The sequence below is a fragment of the Caretta caretta genome, chromosome 7 (genome assembly GCF_965140235.1).
Source record: "Caretta caretta isolate rCarCar2 chromosome 7, rCarCar1.hap1, whole genome shotgun sequence".
Lineage (NCBI taxonomy): Eukaryota > Metazoa > Chordata > Testudines > Cheloniidae > Caretta > Caretta caretta.
The window spans coordinates 46,437,254-46,460,892 of record NC_134212.1 but is presented as its reverse complement, the minus strand read 5'-3'; the positions used below and the strand labels follow the sequence as shown (position 1 = coordinate 46,460,892).

At 43.9% G+C, this 23,639-nt stretch overlaps 1 protein-coding gene across 2 annotated transcripts in view; it reads left to right on the top strand.

Moving 5' to 3' along the window:
- Positions 1-23,639, top strand: part of DCAF1 (DDB1 and CUL4 associated factor 1) — a 104,088-nt gene that overhangs the window by 7,670 nt on the left and 72,779 nt on the right. For both annotated transcript variants that reach the window (XM_048858132.2, XM_048858133.2), the window contains exons 2-6: positions 1,903-2,020; positions 10,070-10,146; positions 13,668-13,741; positions 14,907-15,020; positions 22,763-22,900. In XM_048858132.2, coding sequence (XP_048714089.1) covers positions 1,911-2,020; positions 10,070-10,146; positions 13,668-13,741; positions 14,907-15,020; positions 22,763-22,900 — 513 coding nt within the window. In that variant the 5' untranslated portion in view covers positions 1,903-1,910. The remainder of the gene's footprint in view (positions 1-1,902; positions 2,021-10,069; positions 10,147-13,667; positions 13,742-14,906; positions 15,021-22,762; positions 22,901-23,639) is intronic.

Here is a 23,639-nt window from a genome sequence, read left to right as displayed (position 1 = left end):
CCACTAGCAGATACTAACTCTTGTACGGTACCTAGCACAATGGTGCCCCAAGGAGCTACCATAATATATACAGCAAATAACCTTTGACTGGGGATTTTGTAATTGTGAGTTTAATCTTCCACTGTCTTTGGGTCTGTGTGGTATTCCTGTGGCCAGATCTATCAGTATAACTACGAATTTTTCACCCCCCTGAACAATGTAGTTATATCAACCTAACCACTGCACCGATGTACAGTTTTAAGTGTAGACCTGTCCTGAGATTCCTGCCAGTTTCATGCATGACTAGTTTCCCATTTGATTGTTGCCTTGTGTCTAATAAGCTAACCAATCAAAATACATTAAACTCAAAAGGACCTATGAGACAGGAGTCTGTGAGTAATAGAACTTACTTCATTCTGTTCTCGAGAAAAATTCCAGGCCAGTTGGAGGTGCCCAATGGTCCATTTGATTTAAAATACTGACAGTTGACATTCTGAACTTCTAGCTAACCTGCATTATCTATAATATGGACTAAACTGTGGTTTGCTGCATGTTCTTCCCCTCAATTGACTTTCTGTAATGTATATTTGAGGAAGTGGAATGGGCACCCTGTGTGTGTTCTCCTTTTAGGCATCTGCATTGTAAATGGCTCAGCAAAGTTCTGTCTATGTTCTGTTGTTTAATCATTGTTGATTTGATAGCACTGGCATCTGTTACCTATCGAATACTGGAAGTCTTAAAATATATTTGAAGGAGAGAGAAAGTCTTTTGTAATCACTTTCCTTCTCTTTCACCCTTAAAAGTCACACATCATGGTGACCATCTCTGTAGATTAGGCCTGGGTACAGCTCCCTTGAGATCTTCTTAGTGTCCTGCAACCATGCCACGAAAGGCTGTAGTCTACCTTCCCAGTAATCCAAGACTTATTAGGTTAGAAAGTGAGGGCAAAAAGAGTGTGGCTGTGTATTGAGCCATCCCCAGCGTTATGAACCATCAGTGGTTTAGGTGCATTTTTACAAGGCTTGAAAATTTTTTGACATTTGCTAGCTGGAGACGAATGCATAAGATGAGAGATGGTACCCTTAGTGAGGTCCAGGGGCAACTGCACCTTGGTATAAAGTCTAATATTGTACCTGAAGCCTTCATGGGGCAAATCTTTTGTATCAACCTCTGGTTTGCACTAAGTAGGCGTCTAATAATCTTGAAGTTATTGCTTTCTTGTTTCCTCCCATGAAGCTGTTGGAAAGGAGAACATGTGTCTGTCTCTGTCTCTTCCTCTTTCTCACTAGAGCCACCTGACTTGAAGGGGCAGAGTGGTAGAGATCCTTTCCCTGAACCTCTTTTTGTCTTTAGTCCACTGTGAACAACTGTCAGTGCCTCCCTCTGCTGCTACTTTAAATCTTGTAGGACAGCAGCAGCAATCTAAAGTGAATATGATTCTTGTCACTTTCCCTGATGCCCAGAGGGTGTTGAACAGGAGTAATGAAACTGTTCAGAATCTTGTCAGCTTTGCTTTGCAGTTTCTTGGGTAAAACTAGGTGTAACAGCAAAGGGACAGGAGCAGTCTGCCTGTGGAGACATATGTTAACCTGCAAAAAATCCTCTGATTTTGGACACACTTGTGGCTATTACCCATCACAGTTAGGGATTTGCATGCACCAGTCCAGATTTGGGTTTGCAAAGTAGACTTGCATTTGTTTATATACCTGAGGGATGAAAGACAGCCCTCTGCTTTTTTTTATGTCAAATTCTGTAGAATCTGATGGTTTAGCCGCCTCCCTGCCTTTCAGCTAAAGTTTGCTTGCCACTGCCAAGCGGATTTTTAAACCCTGATTTTTTACTCTTTTTGAGGAGTCAACATAACTGAGTGGGACAATTACCTAGTTAATCTTACTTTATTTTTTTTCTTCCCATCTCACTTAGGCTAAGCCATGACGTCAGGGTCTGGGCATGTGGACTCCAAGGCTGAACTCACTGCTTTGCTGGAGCAATGGGAGAAAGAACATGGCAGTGGGCAAGACATGGTCCCTATCCTCACCAGGTAAGCTCTGTTAAGTAAGCTTTGAGATGCAAATACCTCTGAGACATGACAGCAGCTTTTGGCATATGGTGACTTATACTTGAAGTTGTTAAAGTAGCTGATCAGTTATTGGTAGCTTACATTCTTTTTGGCCTAAAAATTGAGGAATGTGCAATACTTCACAGTTCTTGTCAAAACAGTATGGTGTTACTTTGTATAGATTTTATATAAACTGTCTCCAAAATATTTGAGTTTAATACACTTAATGTTTCTCTTGTTCTTCTACTATCTGAGAGTTAGACAAGGGAGAAAAGGTAGATCTGCTGCTGACGCTTGTAAAACATAGTCTGAGGTGGAGAGTTACAAGTTTATTCCGTCTGGCTGGAGTTACAGAGAGTCTCTCAGTAACAGTGCTCAGATTGTGAGAGACTCACATAAGATGAAATGACGTGAGTAGACAGAGAAAGTGTGTGAGGTTGGCTTGCCAATTCCAGTGGAGAGTTTTGAAAATGAGCAGTGGCTTCCCTCCCTCCTTTAGCAGGATCCTCTAATGAACAGGGAACCAGTGGCACTTTGTGGCTAGGATGCTGGTCATATGTTGTATGTGTGAAGAGGTGCTCTTTCCCCTGACCATTGCTGCCTTGACTAAAGCTCTTGTTTTGGTGGGAAGAGGTAGTAGCACTGATTGCCTCAAGTAACTCAGGGTAGGAGGAGAGAGATATGAGGTGTCTTCCACATCTTCACTAACTCATGAAAAATAGGGGGCAAGAGCAGAATGGTACTCGTTGAATGGACAGCAGTATTACCATTTTCAGGCCTTTAAAAATCACGAGTTAGCCCCCAAAATATCACAAGTTTTTTTTTTAAAAAAATCATGAGATGTTAAAAAAAACACATTGAGGGCTTTTATTATTTGTTTTCTGGTTTCCTGGGACTTCGGGTACATTCAGTTCGTGATTTTAGGCTTTTCCCTGCAACCACAAGGGCTAGAAACTTATTCCTTTTTTAACTGTAAGCCAAGACCTCGTGTTCTCTTGCTTTCCAGAGCTTTTAAGAAAAACACCAGATATTACCAGATGTGCAAAATATTAAGAGTTTGAAACAATAGGATAGCATCTATCTTGGCCCTTGAGGATTCCTGTCCAAGAACCTCAGACATATCCAGTTGTCCTAGTCCACTTAAAAAAAAAAAAAATTCTATATATCTGGGGTGTGTGGAGGGGAGGTCATATCGTTCAGAGCAGTCTTGCATTCCTGCTGCTCCGGAGAAGTATTTGGTCTCTGTGTCCTCTTATCATCTCTGTCAAAGTTAGTTATCGTCAGAGTTTCCCCCGATTCTGCTTATAGGACTCAGCATGGTACACTGATTACATATGTTTGGTAGAGAGGATAGAAGCACCAACACTGTCTTGCAGATGCTGAGGCTGATTCCAGTGGTTCTCAAACTTTTTTACGGGTGGGCCCTTTCACATAGCAAGCCTCAGTGTGACCCCTACTTATAAATTAAAAATACGTTTTTACATATTTAACACCATTATAAATGGTGGAGGCAAAGTGGGTTTCGGGTTGAGTTGATAGCTCGCGACCCACCATGTAATAATCTCGCTACCCCCTGAGGGGTCATAGAATCATAGAATATTAGGATTGGAAGAGACCTCAGGAAGTCATCTAGTCTAATCCCCTGCTCAAAGCAGGACCAGCACTAACTAAATCATCCCAGCCAAGACTTTGTCAAGCTGGGCCTTAAAAACCTCTAATGATGGAGATTCCACCACCTCCCTAGGTAACCCATTCCAGTGCTTCACCACCCTCCTAGTGAAATAGTGTTTCCTAATACCCAACCTAGACCTCCCCCACTGCAACTTGAGACCACTGCTTCTTGTTCTGTCATTTGCCACCACTGAGAACAGCCGAGCTCCATCCTCTTTGGAATCCCCCGTCAGGTAATTGAAGGCTGCTATCAAATCCCTCCTCACTCTTCTCTTCTGCAGACTAAACAATCCCAGTTCCCTCAGTCCTTCAGTCCCTCCTCATAAGTCATGTGCCCCAGCCCCCTAATCATTTTTGTTGCTCTCCGCTTGACTCTCTCCAATTTGTCCACATCCATTCTATAGTGAGGGGACCAAAACTGGACGCAATACTCCAGGTGTAGCCTCACGAGTGCAGAATAGAGGAGAATAATCACTTCCCTCAATCTGCTGGCAATGCTCTTACTAATACAGCCCAATATGCCGTTGGCCTTCTTGGCAACAAGGGCACGCTGCTGACTGATATCCAGCTTCTCGTCCACTGTAATCCCCAGGTCCTTTTGTGTAGACTGCTGCTTAGCCAGTCAGTCCCCAGCTTGTAGCGGTGCATGGGATTCTTCCTTCCTAAGTGCAGAACTCTGCACTTGTCCTTGTTGAACCTCATCGGATTTCTTTTGGCCCAATCCTCCAATTTGTCTAGGTCACTCTGGACCCTATCCCTACCCTCCATCATATCTACCTCTCCCCCCATCTTAGTGTCATGTGCGAACTTGCTGAGGGTGCAGTTAATCCCATCATCCAGATCATTAATAAAGATGTGGAACAAAACCAGCTCCAGGACCGACTCCTGGGGCACTCCACTTGATATCGGCTGCCAACTAAACAAGGAGCCGTTGATCACTACCCGCTGAGACCAACAATCTAGCCAGCTTTCTATCCACCCTATAGTCCATTCATCCAATCCATACTTTTTTAACTTGTTGTCAAAAATACTGTGGGAGACCGTATCAAAAGCTTTGCTAAAGTCAAGATATATCACATTCACTGCTTTCCCTATATCCACAGAGACAGTTATCTCATCATAGAAGGCAATCAGATTGGTCCAGCATGACTTGCCCTTGGTGAATCCATGTTGACTGTTCCTGATCACCTTCCTCTCCTCCAAGTGCTTCAAAATAGATTCGTTGAGGACCTGCTCCATGATTTTGCTGGGGACTGAAGTGAGGCTGACTGGTCTATAGTTCCCCGGGTTCTTTTTTTCCCCTTTTTTTTAAATATGGGCACTATATTTTTCTTTTTCCAATCATCTGGGACCTCCTCTGATTGTCAGGAATTTTCAAAGATAATGGCCAGTGGCTCTGCAATCACATCAGCCAGCTCCCTTGGATGCATTAGATCTGGACCCAGGGACTTGTGCACGTCCAGCTTTTCTAAATAGTCCTTAACCTGTTCTTTCACCACTGAGGGCTGCTCACCTACTCCCCATGCTGTGTTGCCCATTGCAGCAGTCTGGGAGCTGCCCTTGTCTCTGAAGACGGAGACAAAAAAAGCGTTGAGTACTTCAGCTTTTTCCACATCATCTGTCACTATGTTGCCTCCCCCATTCAGTAAGGGTCCCACACTTTCCCTGACCTTGTTGTTGCTAACATACCTGTAGAAACCCTTCTTGTTACCTTTTACATCCCTTGCTAGCTGCAACTCCAATTGTACCTTGGCCTTCCTGATTACACCCCTGCATACTCTAGCAATATTTTTATAGTCCTCCCTAGTCATCTGTCCAAATTTCCACTTCTTGTAAGCTTCCTTTTTGAGTTTAAGCTCACCGAAGATTGCACTGTTAAGCCAGGCTGGTCACCTGCCATATTTGTTGTTCTTTCTGCACTTCGGGGTGGCTTGTTCCTGTGCCCTCAATTAGGCTTCTTTAAAATACAGCCAGCTCTCCTGGACTCCTTGCCCCTGCATATTAGCCTCCCAGGGGATCCTGCCTATCAGTTCCCTAAGGGAGTCTAAGTCTGCTTTTCTGAAGGCAAAGGTCTGTATTTTGCTATTCTTCTTTCTTCCTTTTTTCAGGATCCTGAACTCAACCATCTCATGGTCACTGCTGCCTAGGTTGCCACCCACTTCTACTTCCCCTGTCAATTCTTCCCTGTTTGTAAGCAGCAGGGCAAAAGGAGCACGGCCCCTACTCGGTTCCTCCAGCACTTGTACCAGGAAGTTGTCCCCAGCACTCTCCAAAATCATCCCGACCGCCAGTTTGAGAATCCCTGGATTACGCTGATGTTTGGAGTGAATGGTTGTGAGGATCTTGGTGTTGACAGCACATCTTTCACTGAACAGACTGACTATTGGAACTTACCACAAAGAGTACTTTTACTGTGCAGACCGCTCTAATGGATCTCAGCTCCCTGCAAGGCAGCCTCACTGATTCTCTGCTGGACTCGACTAACTCCATGAGCATACACTGCTGCGAACAAGCTCCTCCAAGTTAGTCTGCAGACACTGAGCCTTTTGGGAGGGTGGTTTCCAGAGGTTTCACTGTAGTGCTGTTCGGAGTTGGTAGCTTCAGCAGAGTGATTTTGGAGAGCAGCTGGCTCTTGCTCTTTGTTTTTGTGAAAGTGATGCCAAAGCTCAGTACAGATCTGGCATGTTGACCTTTTTGGCTTCAGGCCGATACAGAGATCACTTTAAGGCAACTGGTGAAGAGGATCCATTTGACCGAGCGGTAGCTGAATTTACATTGCTGTAGAAAGCAATAACAGAGTCCCAACTTTCAGAAGCTCAGCAGCATAGCGTTACTCCATGATCTGCTTTGAGGACAGAACATAGAAGTGCTCCAGACTGGCTTCTGCCTAGATTTAAGGGAGTCTTTTGGGGTGTCTCTGCTCTGGATATAAGATGCTCCCCACAAAGATTGATTGTGCTCGGTGATGTTTCAAGGCACATCTGACTCCTTTGTATATTGTTGTAGACTCTAAGACAGAGGAACTTGTGGTCGTGCTGGTCAGTGAGTGACATCTTTCTGCTTCCTTCCTCCTTCCGAGTTGACATAGAGGAAATCTTCCAGGGGCAAAACTGCATGAAATGTGCAGACATTTTCACACACCAAAGTGTGGTGTTGAAGGCTGTACTGAAGCATCATGAGAAATGCTCTGAAAAAAATGATTTGTCAGCTATAGGCAAACTCTCATGGTGTCAAGGCTTCATTGTAATCTGTGGTAACTATTACAAATGGGACAGTAAAATTAAATGACAGTAAATTAAAGTAGTCAGTGATTCAGAGTGACAGGCTGCATATAAAATCATGTTTCCAAATAGGCTCATATATCCCAGAGTGTCAGAAGGTACAAACACAATACAAGTGAAGAGGCTGATTATAAGGCAACATCGATCAGCAAGTATTTCTAGAATACTTAGATATGAGAAGATGCAACAGCATTCATTCAAGGTCTGCGTGTAGCTCATATGGACCAGTTCTGTACCTACTATGAGCCAGATTCTCAAACCCCTTACATAAGGGGATGCCTAGATGGTGTAAAGCCAGTGGCTCTGTACCCCTCGTCCTGGCTGTATCCTCACCCACTTAGAATGGGGCATATTGTGGTGCGAGGGGTAGCTGCAGCACACTGCTACCATGGTCCTGAGCTAGAGGAAAGGGCCCTGGGGGCTGTTGTTATCAGGGAAAGATAAAGCAGCCCTGAGACTACTCTAAGGCTTAGTCTACACTGCCGCCTGTATCGGCAAAACGTACGTCATTCAGGGGTGTAAATATTACACACCCGAGCGACATAAGTTACACCAACATAAGCCCTAGTATACACAGCACTACGTTGGTAGGAGAGCTTCTCCCACTGACATAGCTTATGCCACTTGTGAGGGTGTTTTTTTTAACAACACCTATTGAACTAAGCACTTGGGAAGCAGGGAAAGGGAAACTCTTAATTATTCGCCACTCCCACTTCTTCAGTTAAGGGTTGGCAGAGCCACCAATCAAAATTTGATTTATCCAACCAAAAAGGAAAAATGGGACTAAACACTCAAGGCATTTTTTAGTTGGTGGAAGGAGGAAAATCAAACAGACTTTCTTGGAGAATGGTTGTGGGTAAGACAAGAACTCTTTCAGGCCACTGTCATGCATGCCTATGTGAACGCTGTAACGGTTAACCATTTAACTGGTAGAATTTTAATAGGTTAAACAGTTACTATTTTTAAACCCTATTTACGTCCCTAGAAAGGCCTAGCTAGTCTATGGCCTGGTCTACACTAGGAAATTAGGTCTGTATAACTATGTTGCTCAGGGGTATGAGAAACCCTCCTGACAGCATAGATAAGAGTCTTCTCTGAAGTGTTACAGCGGTGGTGCTGTAGCGGATTAGGTGTAGACAAACCCATAGACCTGACTTCTCAGATCACATCTCCTCCTATTCCTCCCCATGGTCTCTGTGCTCAGCAGGCGCTCTCAAGCTGTTAAGTCCCAAGGAAAAATTGTTAGAGTTGATAGTAGGATGTTCCATATAAAGGTGTACCCAATTTTACAACTTGCTGTTGCTAGAAATCCACCACAGCCCAAATTCGGCAACCTTTTAGTGCAAGATGCAGTTTACGTCTCTTCAAAATCAGGCTGACAAACATGAAATATTGGAACCCCACAGGGCAAAGAGTCTTGTGAAAGTTAATTGTCTCTGGCAAGACAAGGGATTTCCCGGCTCATTACTGATTACAATATTAAACTATTGTTAATATTGTAAAACATGCCCAGATTTGGCAAATCAGTGCAGTTCATGATGAAGGAATGCAACAGATGCTTTTGCTCCTTTCTGCTCTTCCTCAGAAGCATCCGATATATACTGAAAAGTGATGGCAACAGAGTGGAATCCTGCAGCACAGTCTAGAGGAAATCCCCAGGAAAAGAAAAGTGCATTTGCTCCTCTAGGAATGAACGTAGCTGCTTGAGTGGCCTTGCCTAACCTGTAATAGACCATAGGCTCATCATCAGCACCTGAAATATCAAAATCCTGACAAGGAGGTGTAGGCAGACTCTGTAGCTGCCTCAGTGAGACCTAAATTGAGGGGGGAAGGAAAGACACCATGGGAATAAGATGAATTTGCTGAAGGCTTTGAATTTCAGATCTTGACTTTATCCTAATCCATGTATCCTTCTGCTGGAAAACCTCAGAAAAATAGGTACAGTTAGGGGAGCATTTAAAGCCAGAAAATGTGTTGGTCTTCCTTCATATGTAAAATAACGATCAGTCTCTCTAATGACTTAGCATTTCCCATTCTCAGGCACCTCTTCTGCTCTTCCTAGAGGAGCAGGAACATAGGATTTCTTATAACTGTTCAGGCTGCTAGTCATTACGTCTGGAATTTTGCCTATAGCTTTAATGTCATGGCTCAGGCAAGGGGAATGCACAGCTTTAAAGCTGCTCCCACAACTCTCCTGCCTGGTACAGATGAGCAGTTAGTCTGGGGTAAGGCTCCAATGGCGTGGTAGGGGGGATTGCTTGAGTCCTTCCTTACTCCAGCCTCACAACTGTTGACTAATTGTCTGAGGAATTGAGAAGAGTTAGATCCCTCAGTGTTATTTCAGGTGGTTGAGGAGGGGGAAGAAATCAGGGTATGCCCCCTATGCCAACAGACTGAGCAGGGACCGGGTGGAAAGCCTTCTCATGTGACATTTAGTCTCCTTTACCTCTTGTAGTAGAGTATGTGGTGGTGAGAAATTCCCTCCTCTTTAACCCTCCCTCCAACCCCCTCCCACAACCCCCGGAGCAAAAATAATAAAGCCCTATGAATTGCAGTGGCTCATCTATATGTCAGGGAGGCAAAAAGCAATCTGAAATGCTGTGCAGGGGAGGCTAGAATGGGCAGGAGTTTCCTATCTGATATCTTGTAGGCCATCAGTGCCAGAGTTCTGAGGTAGCGTGACGGCAGGATGGTTTTTCTCTTCGTGTCTTCACCTTATGCATAGCATTGAAGCAGTTCAGCTGGATGCACTGCCTCTTTCAGAGGAGGAAAAAGTGCTTTCTCTCCATTGCTGGGACTCAGCAAAGAGAAGCAGACAAGCTACTTTAGTATAGCATGCTAGCATATCATTAGAACATTGATAGGTGATCACTGTTTTGGGAGGGACAGGCGTCCTCTCTAACTTGCTCTTATATGTATCCAGTGGATGCCTGGAATCTTCTGGTGGTTCACAGAGTACAGTTTGAATGTGACTTGATGGGCTGTTTATAGCATTTTGGCAAATAGACTGTTTAGGAGCTGTCCACTGGGGAAAGAAAATGCATGTGGCGTGTTTATTTGATTTTTACTCCCTCCCTAGAATGTCTGAATTAATTGAGAAGGAGACTGAAGAATACCGCAAGGGGGATCCGGACCCGTTTGATGACAGACACCCTGGTAAGGCCTGGTAAACACAATGCCTTGTGTGTGACCCCACTCTGTTTCAGGAGAAAATTAGTCATTCATATGTTTAAAATATACCCAAAAGACTAGCCTGAAGGTCCTCACTGCTGGTTAAGTCCTGGCATCACTACTCCGCTTACTAACCTTGTTTTATAGTTTTGTCACTTGGCATTTCTGATTGTAAGAGGTCTAGGCTCCAGGCACAATTTTGAATGGCTTTTTTGGATGTTGATGTGGGGACTAATTTGGAGATCCTTTTCTTGGGCCCTGTCTATACTACAAGTATGATAGCAGCATAGCTACACTGCTGTAGCTATGTAGGCATAACCCCATAGTGTAGACGCAGCCTACAGCAATGTAAAGTGTTTTTCCATCGCTGTAAATACACCACCTCCCTGAGCGATGGTAACTAAGTTGATGGAAGCTTTATTCCATTGACCTAGCTGTGTTTACACTGAGGGTTAGGTTGACATAGCCATGGAGCACAGTGGTCTCTGTTTTTCATACCGCTGAGCACCAGAGCTCATGAGAACATAAGAACAAAGAACGGCCATACTGGGTCAGACCAATGGTCCATGTAGCCCAGCTTCCTGTCTTCCAACAATGGTCAATGCCACATGCTTCAGAGGGATTGAACAGGATAAGTAATCCATCCCCTGTCATCCATTACCAGCTTCTGGCAAACAGAGCATGGTTTTGCATCCCTGCCTATCCTGGCTAATAGCCATTGATGGACCTATCCTCCATGAACTTACCTAGTTCTTTTTTGAACCCTGTTATAGTCTTGGCCTTCACAACATCCTCTGGCAAAGAGTTCCTCAGGTTGACTGTGTTGTTTGAAGAAATACTTCCTTTTGTTTGTTTTAAACCTGCTGCCTATTAATTTCATTTGGTGACACCTAGTTTTTGTGTTATGAGAAGGAGTAACTAATACTTATTTACTTTTTCCACACCAGTCATGATTTTATAGACCTCTATCATATTCCTCCTTTTTCGTTACTTTTCCAAGCTGAAAAATTCTAGTTTTTTAAATCTCTTCTCATATGGAAGCTGTTCCATACCCCTAATAATTTTTTTTGCCCTTTTCTGTACCTTTTCTAATTCCAATATATCTTTTTGAGATGGGGCAACCAGATCTGCACGCAATATTCAAGATGAGGGTATACCATGGATTTATATAGAGGCAATATGATCTTTTTCTGTCTTCTTATCTATCCCTTTCCTAATGATTCCCAACATTCTGTTAGCTTTTTTGACTGCTCCTGCACGTGAGTGGATGTTTTCTGAGAACTATCCACAATGACTCCAAGATTTCTTTCTTGAGTGGTAACAGCTAATTTAGATCCCATCATGTAGTATGTACAGTTGGGTTTATGTTTTCCAATGTGCATTACTTTACATTTATCAACATTGAATATCATCTGCCATTTTGTTGCCCAGTCACCCAGTTTTGTGAGATCACTTTGGAACTCTTCACAGTTTGCTTTGGACTTAACTATCTTGAGTAGTTTTGTATCATCTGCAGATTTTCCCATCTCACTGTTTAACTCTTTTTCCAGATCCTTTACCTCTGTTGCTCTAAATTTTCAATGTAGACCTGGCCTGGTTCTCCAGATTTCCAATTTGGAAGAGGTTAGAGCAGGGGTCGGCAACCTGCGGCACACGTGCCGATTTTTACTAGCACGCTGCTGCCAGCTGGGTCCTGGCTGCCAGCCCCGCTCAGCCTGCTGCTAGCCTGGGTGAATGGAACCCCAGGCCGGCAGCAGGCTGAGCGGGGCCAGTGGCCAGGAGCCGGCGGATGGAACCCCAGACCGTCAGCAGGCTGAGCCACTCAGCCCGTTGCTGGTCTGGGGTTCTGGCCGCTGGCCCCTTGCCAGCCGGGGTCCCGGCCCGCAGCCCTGCTCAGCCTGCAGTCGGCTTGGGTGAACGGAACCCCTGGCTGGCAGCGGGCTGAGCAGGGCTGGCGGCTGGGACCCCAGCTGACAGGAGCCAGCGGAACTCCACACCGGCAGCGGGTGAGCTGCTGCCGGTCCGGAGTTCTGTCCGCCACCGAGCTCAGCCCGCTGATGGTCTGGGGCTCCAGCCGCTGGCCCCTTACCAGCCAGGGTCCTGCCCATTGGCCCCACTCAGCCTGCTGCTGGCCTGGCATACCAGTCGCCGGCCCCGCTCACCTCACTGCTGGTCTGGGGTTCCAGCCACCTGGCCCCCTGCCAAACCAGGTCAGGGCCTCCGGCCCTGCTCAGCCCTCCTGCTGGCTTAGGGTACAGGCAGCCAGCCCAGGGTTCTGCTCCTGGCCTGGGCCCAGCGCTCTGAAGCCCTTATAAAAAATTACACTGCAATTAACTGAAAAACTTGAAAACTTAAAAACTTTGTATATTACAGTAATCGTTAAAACATGTATAATGTTAATAAATACATAGGTTTGATGAAACAAAGTAGTTGTATTTATGTGCCTGTGCTTAATTTGTGTTTTCGATGATTTACCTTCTAAAAAAATCTCACCTGTCTCGCACCCCCAGAAAGGGCATCTCACACCCCCGGTTAAGAACCACTGCACTAAACTGATAAGATCTGCATTTTAATTTTATTTTAAATGAAGCTGCTTAAACATTTTAAAAACCTTGTTTACTTTACATACAACAATAGTTTAGTTATATAATATAGACTTAGAGAGAGACCTTCTAAAAACGTTAAAATATATTACCGGCACACTAAACCTTAAATTAGAGTGAATAAATGAAGACTCAGCACACCACTTCTGAAAGGTTGCTGACCCCTGGGTTAGAGATTGCAGTCTGAATCTCATGCAACCTCTAGTGGCTGGACATAGAACAGGTTTCAGAGTAGCAGCCGTGTTAGTCTGTATTCGCAGAAAGAAAAGGAGTACTTGTGGTACCTTAGCGACTAACAAATTTATTTGAGCATAAGCTTTCATGAGCTACAGCTCACTTCATCGGATGCATTCAGTAACGAGAGTGATCACTTAAGGTGAGCTATTAAGCAGGAGAGCCGGGCGGGGGGGGAACTTTTGTAGCGATAATCTTGTTAGTGTGTACGGTAACACTGATTGTTTCATGTTCTCTGTGTATAAATCTCCCCGCCGTATTTTCCTCTGAATGCATCCGACGAAGTGACCTGTAGCTCACGAAAGCTTATGCTCAAATAAATTTGTTAGTCTCTAAGGTGCCACAAGTACTCCTTTTCTTTTTACGAATGCAGACTAACACGGCTGCTACTCTGAAACCTATGATTTCTCATGTAAGTCGTCTTTTGTGTAAGATTGATCCTGCTAATTGGGGTGTCCGACAGCCAGTTTTGCTGTGGCATGACTTAGTTTTATACTTCAGTATTGGCCATGAAGCCTAGAGCTTGTTAAATGACAAGCCATTTAGAGCTGTCAAGTTTACCAAGTGACTGTCTCCTTTCTTTGCTCTTCCATTCTTTTTTGGTTGTAATATTTTGTTTAGCTAAGGAGGTCTGAATATTAGCTCAGCCCCTTCTTTCTGCCTTGCCAGGTCGAGCAGATCCAGAGTGTATGCTGGGCCATCTGCTGAGAATACTTTTCAAGAACGACGACTTCATGAATGCGGTAGGTTTTCTATTTGCATTTATCCTAAGAATTATAATTGACAAATGATGACACTTCCCTGTTACCTGTAATGGTTTGTCTTTATCTGCCCTGGGCTCGTTAGCCTGAGTGCTTGTGTTTTTTGTTTTTAGTCCAGTCCATGTTGGAGTTTTTCTACTGTTAGGAATATTTCTTCCAAATGCTGGTTTTAAAACGGGGTTAAAGGTGACTTGCCTCCCTCTATTAAAGTGGAGGGAAGGACGTTTTCTAAATGTAGATCATAATGCACATACTATGTAATATAAAAAACAAAAATGGAGTCAAGCCTGGTCCAGATTCGCCAGGTAAATTGTTAAAACAGTCTCTAATACTAGTAATACAGCTACGCCTGTGGATGCTTTTACATGCTGGACTGGTTGCGGGAGCTGGGGAAGAAAATGAGTTCTAGGGGACTGAGCAGAGGGCTAGGAGTTACTGGCTCTTTTCCTGCACTGCTAACACTTTGTACTTACAACATCTTTTATTTAATATTTAAATTGCAGTAGCAACCAGAGGCCTGAATTGGGTATTGGCCCTCCAGAAACTCACATTAAGACATGGACCCTGCCCCAAATTGCTTGCATATCACTTGTCAGACTATAAAGGGTCGGTAAAAAGGCATACAAACAACTAAGAAAAACTCTTGTGCATTGAATTTTCTAAACAAAGTAAATGCCAGTTATTTTCCTCTGCCTCAAGCCATCATTGATTAACTGGTTTCGTATAGGCATTGTAGCCTTACAGATTAGTCCAGAGTGGGCAGTATAGAAGAGAGAACTTTATTTGGCTGAGAAAAAAATAAATTGTGCTGTCCTTCCACTTCTTTTCTGATACATCAGAGAGGAAGAGTCACCAGGCAGTTGGCTATGCTCTCTCTGAAGCTATGTCTACACTATAGATTATGTTGGCATCACTTATGTTGCTCAGGGGTGTAAATAAACCACACAGTGCAGCTGCAGTGCTGTATATGTAGACAAGCCCTAAAGTGTAGGTCAAGGATTTACACACTGACAATGCTACTGGTATCTTCCCCTTTGCTCCCATGTTTTGTAAAGCTAGGGGAGTCACTAATGATTTCACTGTGCTGCACTGTTTTGAGTAGGAGTTGAATTTCAGGCCACTCCTATTCCTGATATTCTTCCCCCAGCTGGTGAATGCTTACGTGATGACAAGCAGGGAACCCCCATTAAATACTGCTGCCTGCCGACTCCTTCTGGACATCATGCCAGGACTGGAAACTGCTGTTGTCTTTCAGGAAAAGGTACCATGTATAGCAATACTGGTTATAAATGCTTGGTGTATTCAGCGTTCTAGGAGCTCCCATGCTCATTTTGGATAAATCTGTACAAATGGAAGTTTAAAATGCAGTTTCTTGGACACAATCTCTACTCAATTTTATTAATGTTTAATTTTAAAAGGGCACTTTAATAGTTGTAGTGTTGTTAAGCTAAATTAATCAAACCCTCAGGCATTTCTAAGCTGCTCATGTGCGTTGAAGGCCAACTTGCATACTCCTACATCAGAGGAACAGGAACCAAAAAGTCATCTGTTTTGGGAACTCTTGCAGCCATAATGTTCTGGATATAAATTCAATAGACATTAACACAATGCAGCAGTGTGCTAGCAATCAGCTTGTTAAGACTCTCTAGATTTTGTAATCTCATTCCTTGAAATGCAAACATTATAGTGGGACAGTAGCACCACTACAGTTAAGGTAGTGACAAGTTTACTGGTCTAAACTTTAAATCCACATGCTTACCCAGACTGTCTTGAAAACTGCTGTGCCTCCTTGGGGATCCCCTTGTGACTGAGTGCCTGAGATGGACCACATTGAGAACGGTGCCCACAGAGCAAACTGCAAGAAATAGGGCAGACAATCCCCTCAAACTGGTGATTTATTCTATAATTAGATTCACCAAATCAGTAACAAAGAACTTCTGTATCACCATACTGATAGGCACCAACTCCATGGGTGCTCCAGCCCTGGAGCACTCCGGCAGCCAGCTCCTCCCCCCAGTGCCTCCCACCCACCGGCAGTTCTGCTGATCAGCTCCTCCCTCTCCATCCCAGTGCCTCCCCTGGCGTGCAGGAGGCGCTGGGGGAGGGGGAGGAGTGGGGACAGGGTGTGGTCAGGGGAGGGTTGGAACTGGGCAGGAAGAGGCAGTGAGGGGGTGGTGTGGGAAGAGGCTGGGCCAGGGTGGGGGTTTGGGGGAAGGGGTGGAGTTGGGGGCAGGGTCTGGGCCAGAGCAGTGATTGAGCACCCCTGAAGCAAGGAGGAAGCCAGCGCCTGTGACCACACTGGTGGACAAGAAGTCAGAAATGATCCCCTTTAGACATTCCAGCCCCAGGCTCCCATCCACACAACTAAGTCTGATATAGTGAGAGGTTATTGAAAACCCATTTCACCATATATGAGGTTCTTACTGATCCCAAAGGATCAGACACTTACCCCAGATCAATATGTATCTCAGATCTTACACAAATATCATGCTGTCAGCCAATCCTTAGTAAACTGTCTCAAGATTTAATAATAAAAGAAGAGAGTTATAAATGGTTAATGGATCATATTCACACAAATGATTGCAAAGTCCTTCTATCAGGTTTGTAGCAGTGATGGAATAGACTGCAGGCTTGTGAAGTGTCTCTGGTAACTTCCAAAAGGTTGAAAGGTCTTCAGTCCATAGTTCAAGATGCTTCTTTTAGTTGTAAATCCACAGTCCAGAGAATTAGAGCAGGAAAGAGGCAAATTAGGGGTGTCGAGGATCTTTTATTTACTCAAATTTACTGTCCCAAACAAAGCCCACACAGTCCCTGAATGTGGAAAGTTACTGGCCCAAGATGGTGTCCAGGGTCACATGAGCATATTACATGCCCTTAATGTTTTGCTGAATCACACGGGGTGGCGGTTGTCATCTGAGGCATCCTCTGGAAGAGCTATCTGGACAGGATGAGTTTCTTCAATGGCCCATTGAGAGAGTGGAGTGTCCTTGATAGACCATCAACACAAAACTGTCCAGCCCTAATGTAAATTCTCTCTGGGGGGTGTCACCCAGGAATACAACACATTTAAGATATAAGTACATAGCCAATATTCATAACTTCAGATACAGAAATGATACATGGATATAAACAAGATAATCATACTTAGCAGTTGTAACTTTTCCATTGTCACCTTATATGACATACTTTATACAAGATTTGTTGCAATTGTGTAACAGTGGTAGCAACAGTGATACAAATGGTACTTCTGGGGGAATTATGCACCACTGCGTGTGCACAGAATTCATGTCCCCTGCAGATTTCTTTGCTTCCCCTAAGAAAAACGACTTTCTGACAGGGAAGAAAAGGGAAGCTGCAAGAGCAGTCACACACCACTCCCTAGCTGTGCAGGTACATTGTTTCAGGCATCTGGAGCAGCCGGCGGAGAGGTAAATCACTGCGTGGCTGGAGACACCCAAGCCAGTGGCTCCTACCCTGAGCCCGGATCAGCTGCTAATCATGGCTGGGCTGGAGGCAGGAGAGGACAGGACTTCTTCCCCTGCAAGGAGTGGCTGGTGCTGTGTCAGACCCACCCCCAGAAACCTCCCACAGCTGCAGGAAGCTCAACATCCTCCCCTGCTTCCTGCCCCCATGGCTCCTCAGCTGCGGGAGGGAGGGGTCCCTGTATGGGGAGCTGCTCCCCCATTCGCCCAACCCCTGTGCATACCCAGACACCCCTGCCAAGCCTCACCCCGTACACCTGGAACCCCTATAGCCCTCCATACCTGAACCCTACCCCATTGAACTTCAGCCCCTGTATCTGGAGCCCCCTGCACCCAGACCTCCAGACCACCCCCCACTGAGCTTCCTGCACTCAAACCCCCACTCTGACGAGCCCCCACATCCAGGCTCCCATGCCACTGACATCCAGTTAGCTGCTGAGCCCCCCAGACCTCTCCGCTGAGCCCCAACCACTTTCACCTAGAAGTCCCTGCAGAGTCCCATTGCCCCTGCATCTGGAACCACCCCAAGGAGCCACACCTAGACCCCCCACTGAGCTGCCTGCACCCAGATTATCTCATACAGAATCCTCTCACCCCACACCAGCCCCTCCACACTTGAATCCTGCCTGGTTGAGCCTGCCTGCCCCACAGCTGGTGCAGAGGGGCAGGGCACCAGGGTGTTTCTGGGGCAGCCCAGGCCTTGTGCTGTGTCAGAGTCAGATACAGCCTTACCACTGAGTCTGTGTCCCCGGGATGGGGAGGCCGCAGGGTGATCTCCAACCTTCATGCACTGCCATGCTGGAGCCTCTGCATTTATTTATTGACAAATAAAACTTGCAGAATTTTAAAATATTGTGTGCAGAATTTTTACTTTTTTGGTGCAGAATGCTCTCAGGAGTAAAATGAAAACGAGGAATCCAGTGGCACCTTAAAGACTAAAGTGCACTGGACTCTTTTTTTTTGTGGATACAGACTAACATGGCTATCCCCTGATACTTGACAGGAGTAGAATGGTCATCTTTCTTACACATAGCATCACACCCCTTGTTATCTATATTTGAGATTGTTTGAGCAACGGGCTCCTGACACACAGCCCCCTTAAAAAAAAATCGAATGACACCAATATTTTATGGGTTTGTAACATACTTTTGCACACACTTGGGGCTCAAACTATCACTGATCCTCCTCAAGCTGATATTACTCATTTAGACTTGAACTTAGCTAGTGTCTGGCCTCCCCTGCCCTTTTTGAGAAGCAACATTTTAAAAGTTCTTTAGGATAACATTTGGATCTACAATGAAACCAATTTGCTGAGCCAGAGAAAGTTCTGCGCACACGTGCTGCAAGACTGGGGCTCTGTTGCAAGGAAGAATGTTGCAGGCAACTTGACGTTGGAGTAAAGCCTTTTCTACACTTAAAAGGATTTGTAGATATAGCAGTACCATGAGAGCTATGCCAGAAACCCCTTCATCCTGCTGCCACTGGAGAGACAGTTTGTATGCCAGTGAAAAGTTCAGTTTAAATCAGTTGCCTGAATGGAATAAGGACTCTTTTGTTGGTATAATTGCAACTTTACTAGGACTTTGCTGGGATAGCTATGTAAGTTTAGGGATGTGATTTTCCCCCTCCTCCTCAGCTGACACAACTATGTCTATGTCTACAGTTAAACAGCTACAGCAGCATAGCTGCAGTGCTGCATCTGCGCTGCTGAAGTACTTCAGTGTAGCCACTCATTACAGTGACAGGAGGAGGTTGTCCGTCGTCATAGTTAATCCACCTCCCTGAGAGGCAGAAGCTAGGTCAATGGAAGAATTATTCCATTGACCTAGCACTGTCTACATCGGGGGTTAGGTCAGCTTAATTACGTTGCTTGTGAGTGTCGATTGTCATATACATGAGTGATGAAGATGGGCGTACTTAAATTTTTTAGTGTAGACCTGGCCTATGCCAGTAAATTTTACAGTGTAGACCAGGTCAGCTGCATTGGAGCAGCTGCACTGATGCAGCTTTGCCTCTGCAGTGCTTAAGTGAAGATGCTGCTGTGCCGATGAGAGAGCTTCTCTTGTTGGTGTAGCTAAACCCCTCCCTGAGAGGCCGCAGCTATGTTGACAGGAGAAGTTCTCCTGTTGCCATAGCTCTGTCTGCACAGAGGGTTAGGTTGGTATAACGATGTCTCTTAATGGTGTGGATTTTTCACGCTGTTGAGCGACATGGTTACATTGATATAGGTCTGTGGTGTAGACCTGGCCTTAGTGATTTGCTCAAGGTGCCGTGCTGTAGCCATTGAACCTGAGCAGCACCCATGTACTGTGAGTTTGAGTCTTGCCCTATACAGCTTATTGAGGCCTTGTCTACACTTAAAAATTATGTCCACCTAGCTACCTTGCTTAGGGCTGTAAAAAATTTAGTGCCCTGAGCGCTGTAGTTAGGTTGCCCTACCCCACCCCCGGTGTAGACGTGGCTAGGTTGGCAGAAGAATTCTTTTGTCAATCTAGATACTGGCTCTTGGAGAGATGGATTAACTCCATGACAGAAAAAAAACAAAAACCCTTCTGTCGATGTAGGAAGTGTCTATGCTATGGCGCTGTAGCAGCTGTAGTGTAGACCTACCCTGAGAATATGTTCTGAGAATGATTTACTCTCTGAATTTGCTTCTGCAGGGGCTCCTGAAAGTTTTGCCCTTACAGCAGTGTATAAACTACACTTAACATATAAAAATGTTACTCCACTCCAGAAGACAGATTTTTTTAGATCTTTTTCACCTCTTTTAAAATGGAAATTTTGATGCTACCACCACACCATTTTAATGCTGTGTCACATTAGGATCCAGGATAGAGCTGGTGGTGTAAGTTGGGGTCTTTTGGTTAAAAGGTTTCTCAGGCCTCACCCCTCTCCCTTCAAATAAAGCGCTGATTTTAATATTCAGATTGTTCTAAAATCCATATGCATAGCGAAACTGTCTTGAAAATTGATATTCCACAATAAGGGTTGCGATAGAATTTGGAAGAAAGGGAGGAGAGAACCCATTGATGAATTAGTCAGTTCACTCCTCAGAGCTATTGTGTCAGACTGTATTACTCTTCATAGGTGTGGTGATTCATTTGAGAACATCCCATTGAGATGAATGAGCCATTTCATGCTTCTGCACTGCTTTTGTGCTGCACTATTTACTGCAGAGGGTTCAGAGCCCTCTGGCTTTCTTCACCCTTTTCTTCTCCCTGTGTTTCTGATGGAGCTTTGACTAATAAGGAAGTTTAATTTCTTGGTTGTGCAGAAATGTTGTCCTTTTCAAAAGCCAGCTGACAAGGCAGAGAGCTTTGCCACACATATGATATAGTTTGTCTGCTAACAATGTCACATATAATGTACAGACTTGTTTTTTACTTAAGAATAAACTCATTAAGACGTTTGGGTCCTATGAGAAACAAGTATTACAGGAGTCAGTACTCTGATAGTTCCTAGTTTACATATTGATGTACAAAATAATTTAAAGGTTTTTTTGTCAATATATTGAAAATGCCCAGAAGATTATGCCTGCATAATCTATGAGGGTTGTAGTCTCACGTATATCGGGTCACAATTTTTAAAAAGAATACTCCCACATGCATGCGGCAGTGTGGGCTGGAGGAATGAACAAAAAATTGGGGGGAGTAATAAATCAGAATATTCTGGATTGCTTGGTAAACTGGGTGCAAGCAAGGAATATACATTTTAATATGGCTAAATGTATACATCTAGGAACAAAGAATGTAGGCCCTACTTACAGGATTGAGGACTCTATCCTGGGAAGCAGTGACTAAAAAAGACTTGAGAGTTGTGATGGATAATTAGCTGAATATTAGCTCACAATGTGATACTGTGACCAAAAGAATTAATGTGATCCTGGGCCACATGAACAGCCGAATCTTAAATAGAAGTAGAGAGGTTATTTGACCTTTGTATTTGGCACTGATGTGACCACTGCTGGAACCCTGTCTCCAGTTCTGTGCCCACAATTCAAAGAGAATGTAAATAAATTGCAGAGGGTTCAGAGATGAGCCGCAAGAATGATTAAATGATTAGAAACATGCCTTATAGTGATACTCACAGCTCAATCTCAGAGTAGCAGCCGTGTTAGTCTGTATTCGCAAAAAGAAAAGGAGTACTTGTGGCACCTTAGAGACTAACAAATTTATTTGAGCATAAGCTTTCGTGAGCTACAGCTCACTTCATCCGATGCAAATTTTGAACGTTGTGCTTTTTTCAATACAAGGCTTGTTTTAATAACTCATAATTTCTTCATAAGTAAGGTTCTATTTTTTATCTGAATTTTTACAAAGGTATGAAATCCTTCAGTAAATTTGTTAATTTTTTTGATAATATTTTTCAATCATACAGATTTTTTTTTTGTAAACTACACTGCATTTCATTCTTTGTATGGTGGTTACTTTTCCCATTATTTAATAGTTTTGTTTGCCTGGAATAATATGGCCCTCTAGTGTTCAAAGTATTTCACATTTCATGGATTTTAAAGTTTAATTTAAATGCTCTTAAAACATTATTGAAGAAGAAAATATGAAAGAACTAAAGTTGGCAACATGTGTATATGAGTAGTTCACTAAAATAAAAACTAGACAACATTTTAAAAATCTGTTCTACTCAAATCTTGAGAGGTAAACTCAGGGTTCTGATTTCTTTGTAGTAATACATGATCTTCCAGATGCCTAATTATTATTACTCTATTATTTGTACTGTAGTGGCTAGGGTAGGGATTCCAATTATGGATCAGAGCCCCATAGTAGTCAGTGCTAATGAAACTGTGTGTTCTGCTTTGGGGTCAGTGATATTGATTGTTTCAAAAGAAAAGCAGGATCTTGTGCTGTTACTTTTCACTTTTTAATTCTGTCTAGATTGGCTCTTATCTGTTGATATTTTGTGCAAACAGAAGTAGGGTGGCATTCTTACTTTAAAAAAAAAAATAGCTTCTCTTTCTTGGTGAAATGATATGTACACTTCCACAGGTCTTTGTGGAAGTCCATTCTGGATTTAGGGCCAGATTAAGGAATCCCTTATTTTCATGGGTGAGCAATTGCTTTCATGAATAGTTCTGTTGGCTCCAAAGGGATTACTTGTGTGAATAAGGGGGTTCACAATCTGGCCATAAAGAATAATAAAATGTCTTGTTGAAGCAAAGCACGTTTGGCCAGATCCTGCATCATTATACTAGTGTAAATCCAAAGCAACTCCTCTGAGATCAGTGGAATTACTTCAGGTTTATGCTGATGTAACTGCGAAGAGAATTAGGCCAGATAGTCAGTGTTAACCTACTGAGTGCTGGTACTTTCTGGGCAATAAGCCAAATGAACACTTAAGTGAATTCTGCATGCATAGAAATCCTGACCCAAACCATGTAATGTAAATTGTTGGTGTGTAACATGAATAATGGGAAGTAAGGAGAACTGTGCCTCAACACAGTTTGGGTGGGGGGAGGAAGGAAGGGAGGAAAATTTAGTGTCTGAATGGCTTTTTTGTTTTACTTTAGGAAGGCATAGTTGAAAATCTATTTAAGTGGGCCCGAGAGGCGGATCAGCCATTGAGGACGTATGCAACTGGGTTGCTAGGAGGTGCTATGGAAAACCAAGATATTGCTGCCAACTACAGGGATGAGAACTCACAACTGGTAATGTCCACATGAGATGCTTTCCTTTTCGGGAGGGGGGGCATGAAATTATAAAACCTTTTTTGTTTGCCTGGGGCTGCTGACATTTATGAAAGAGTGCATAAAATAGTATTTCATAAATGTCAGCAGCCCCAGGCTCTAATAGTAAAACTGCAGGAGTAAATGCCTTTTGGTTCATTCACCTTCTCCCCAAAGGTATATTTTTGGATGGTATGTTTTGGGACCCAATTTCTTGTGTTCTGTGGGTGGCATTTTGAAAAGTGCCTATGGGAGCTAAGAACACAAGTACCATTGACTGTCAATGGGAGTTGTGCTCCTAGCTCCCTTAAGTGCTTTTGAATATTCCATTCAAAGTCCATAGCTATCACATGTCAAAGGTCACATATGGGACACATGCTGTAAAATGAAAGGCAGAACAACAAAGAAACAACTTAACGTGAAATAACATTTATTTTTTTATATGAAGCCTTTTATCACTTTAGTTTTGTGATGCCTTATGTAAGTTGTGAACACATAAGTGGCATAAATTTAGATCCATATGGGACAGGTGAAATTAGCTCTCAAATGAATATGATACATCAATGTATGAGTGGGATTAAAGTTCATTCTTGCACAACTGAGGCGAAATTGGGGCTTGTGAGTTTTGTAGAACTTCAGTCAAGTTTGATATAATTACTGCTGCAGAGGTAGTGTGCACTTGCCACAGGCTAAGGGGGTAGAGGAAGTGCCCAGGGGACAC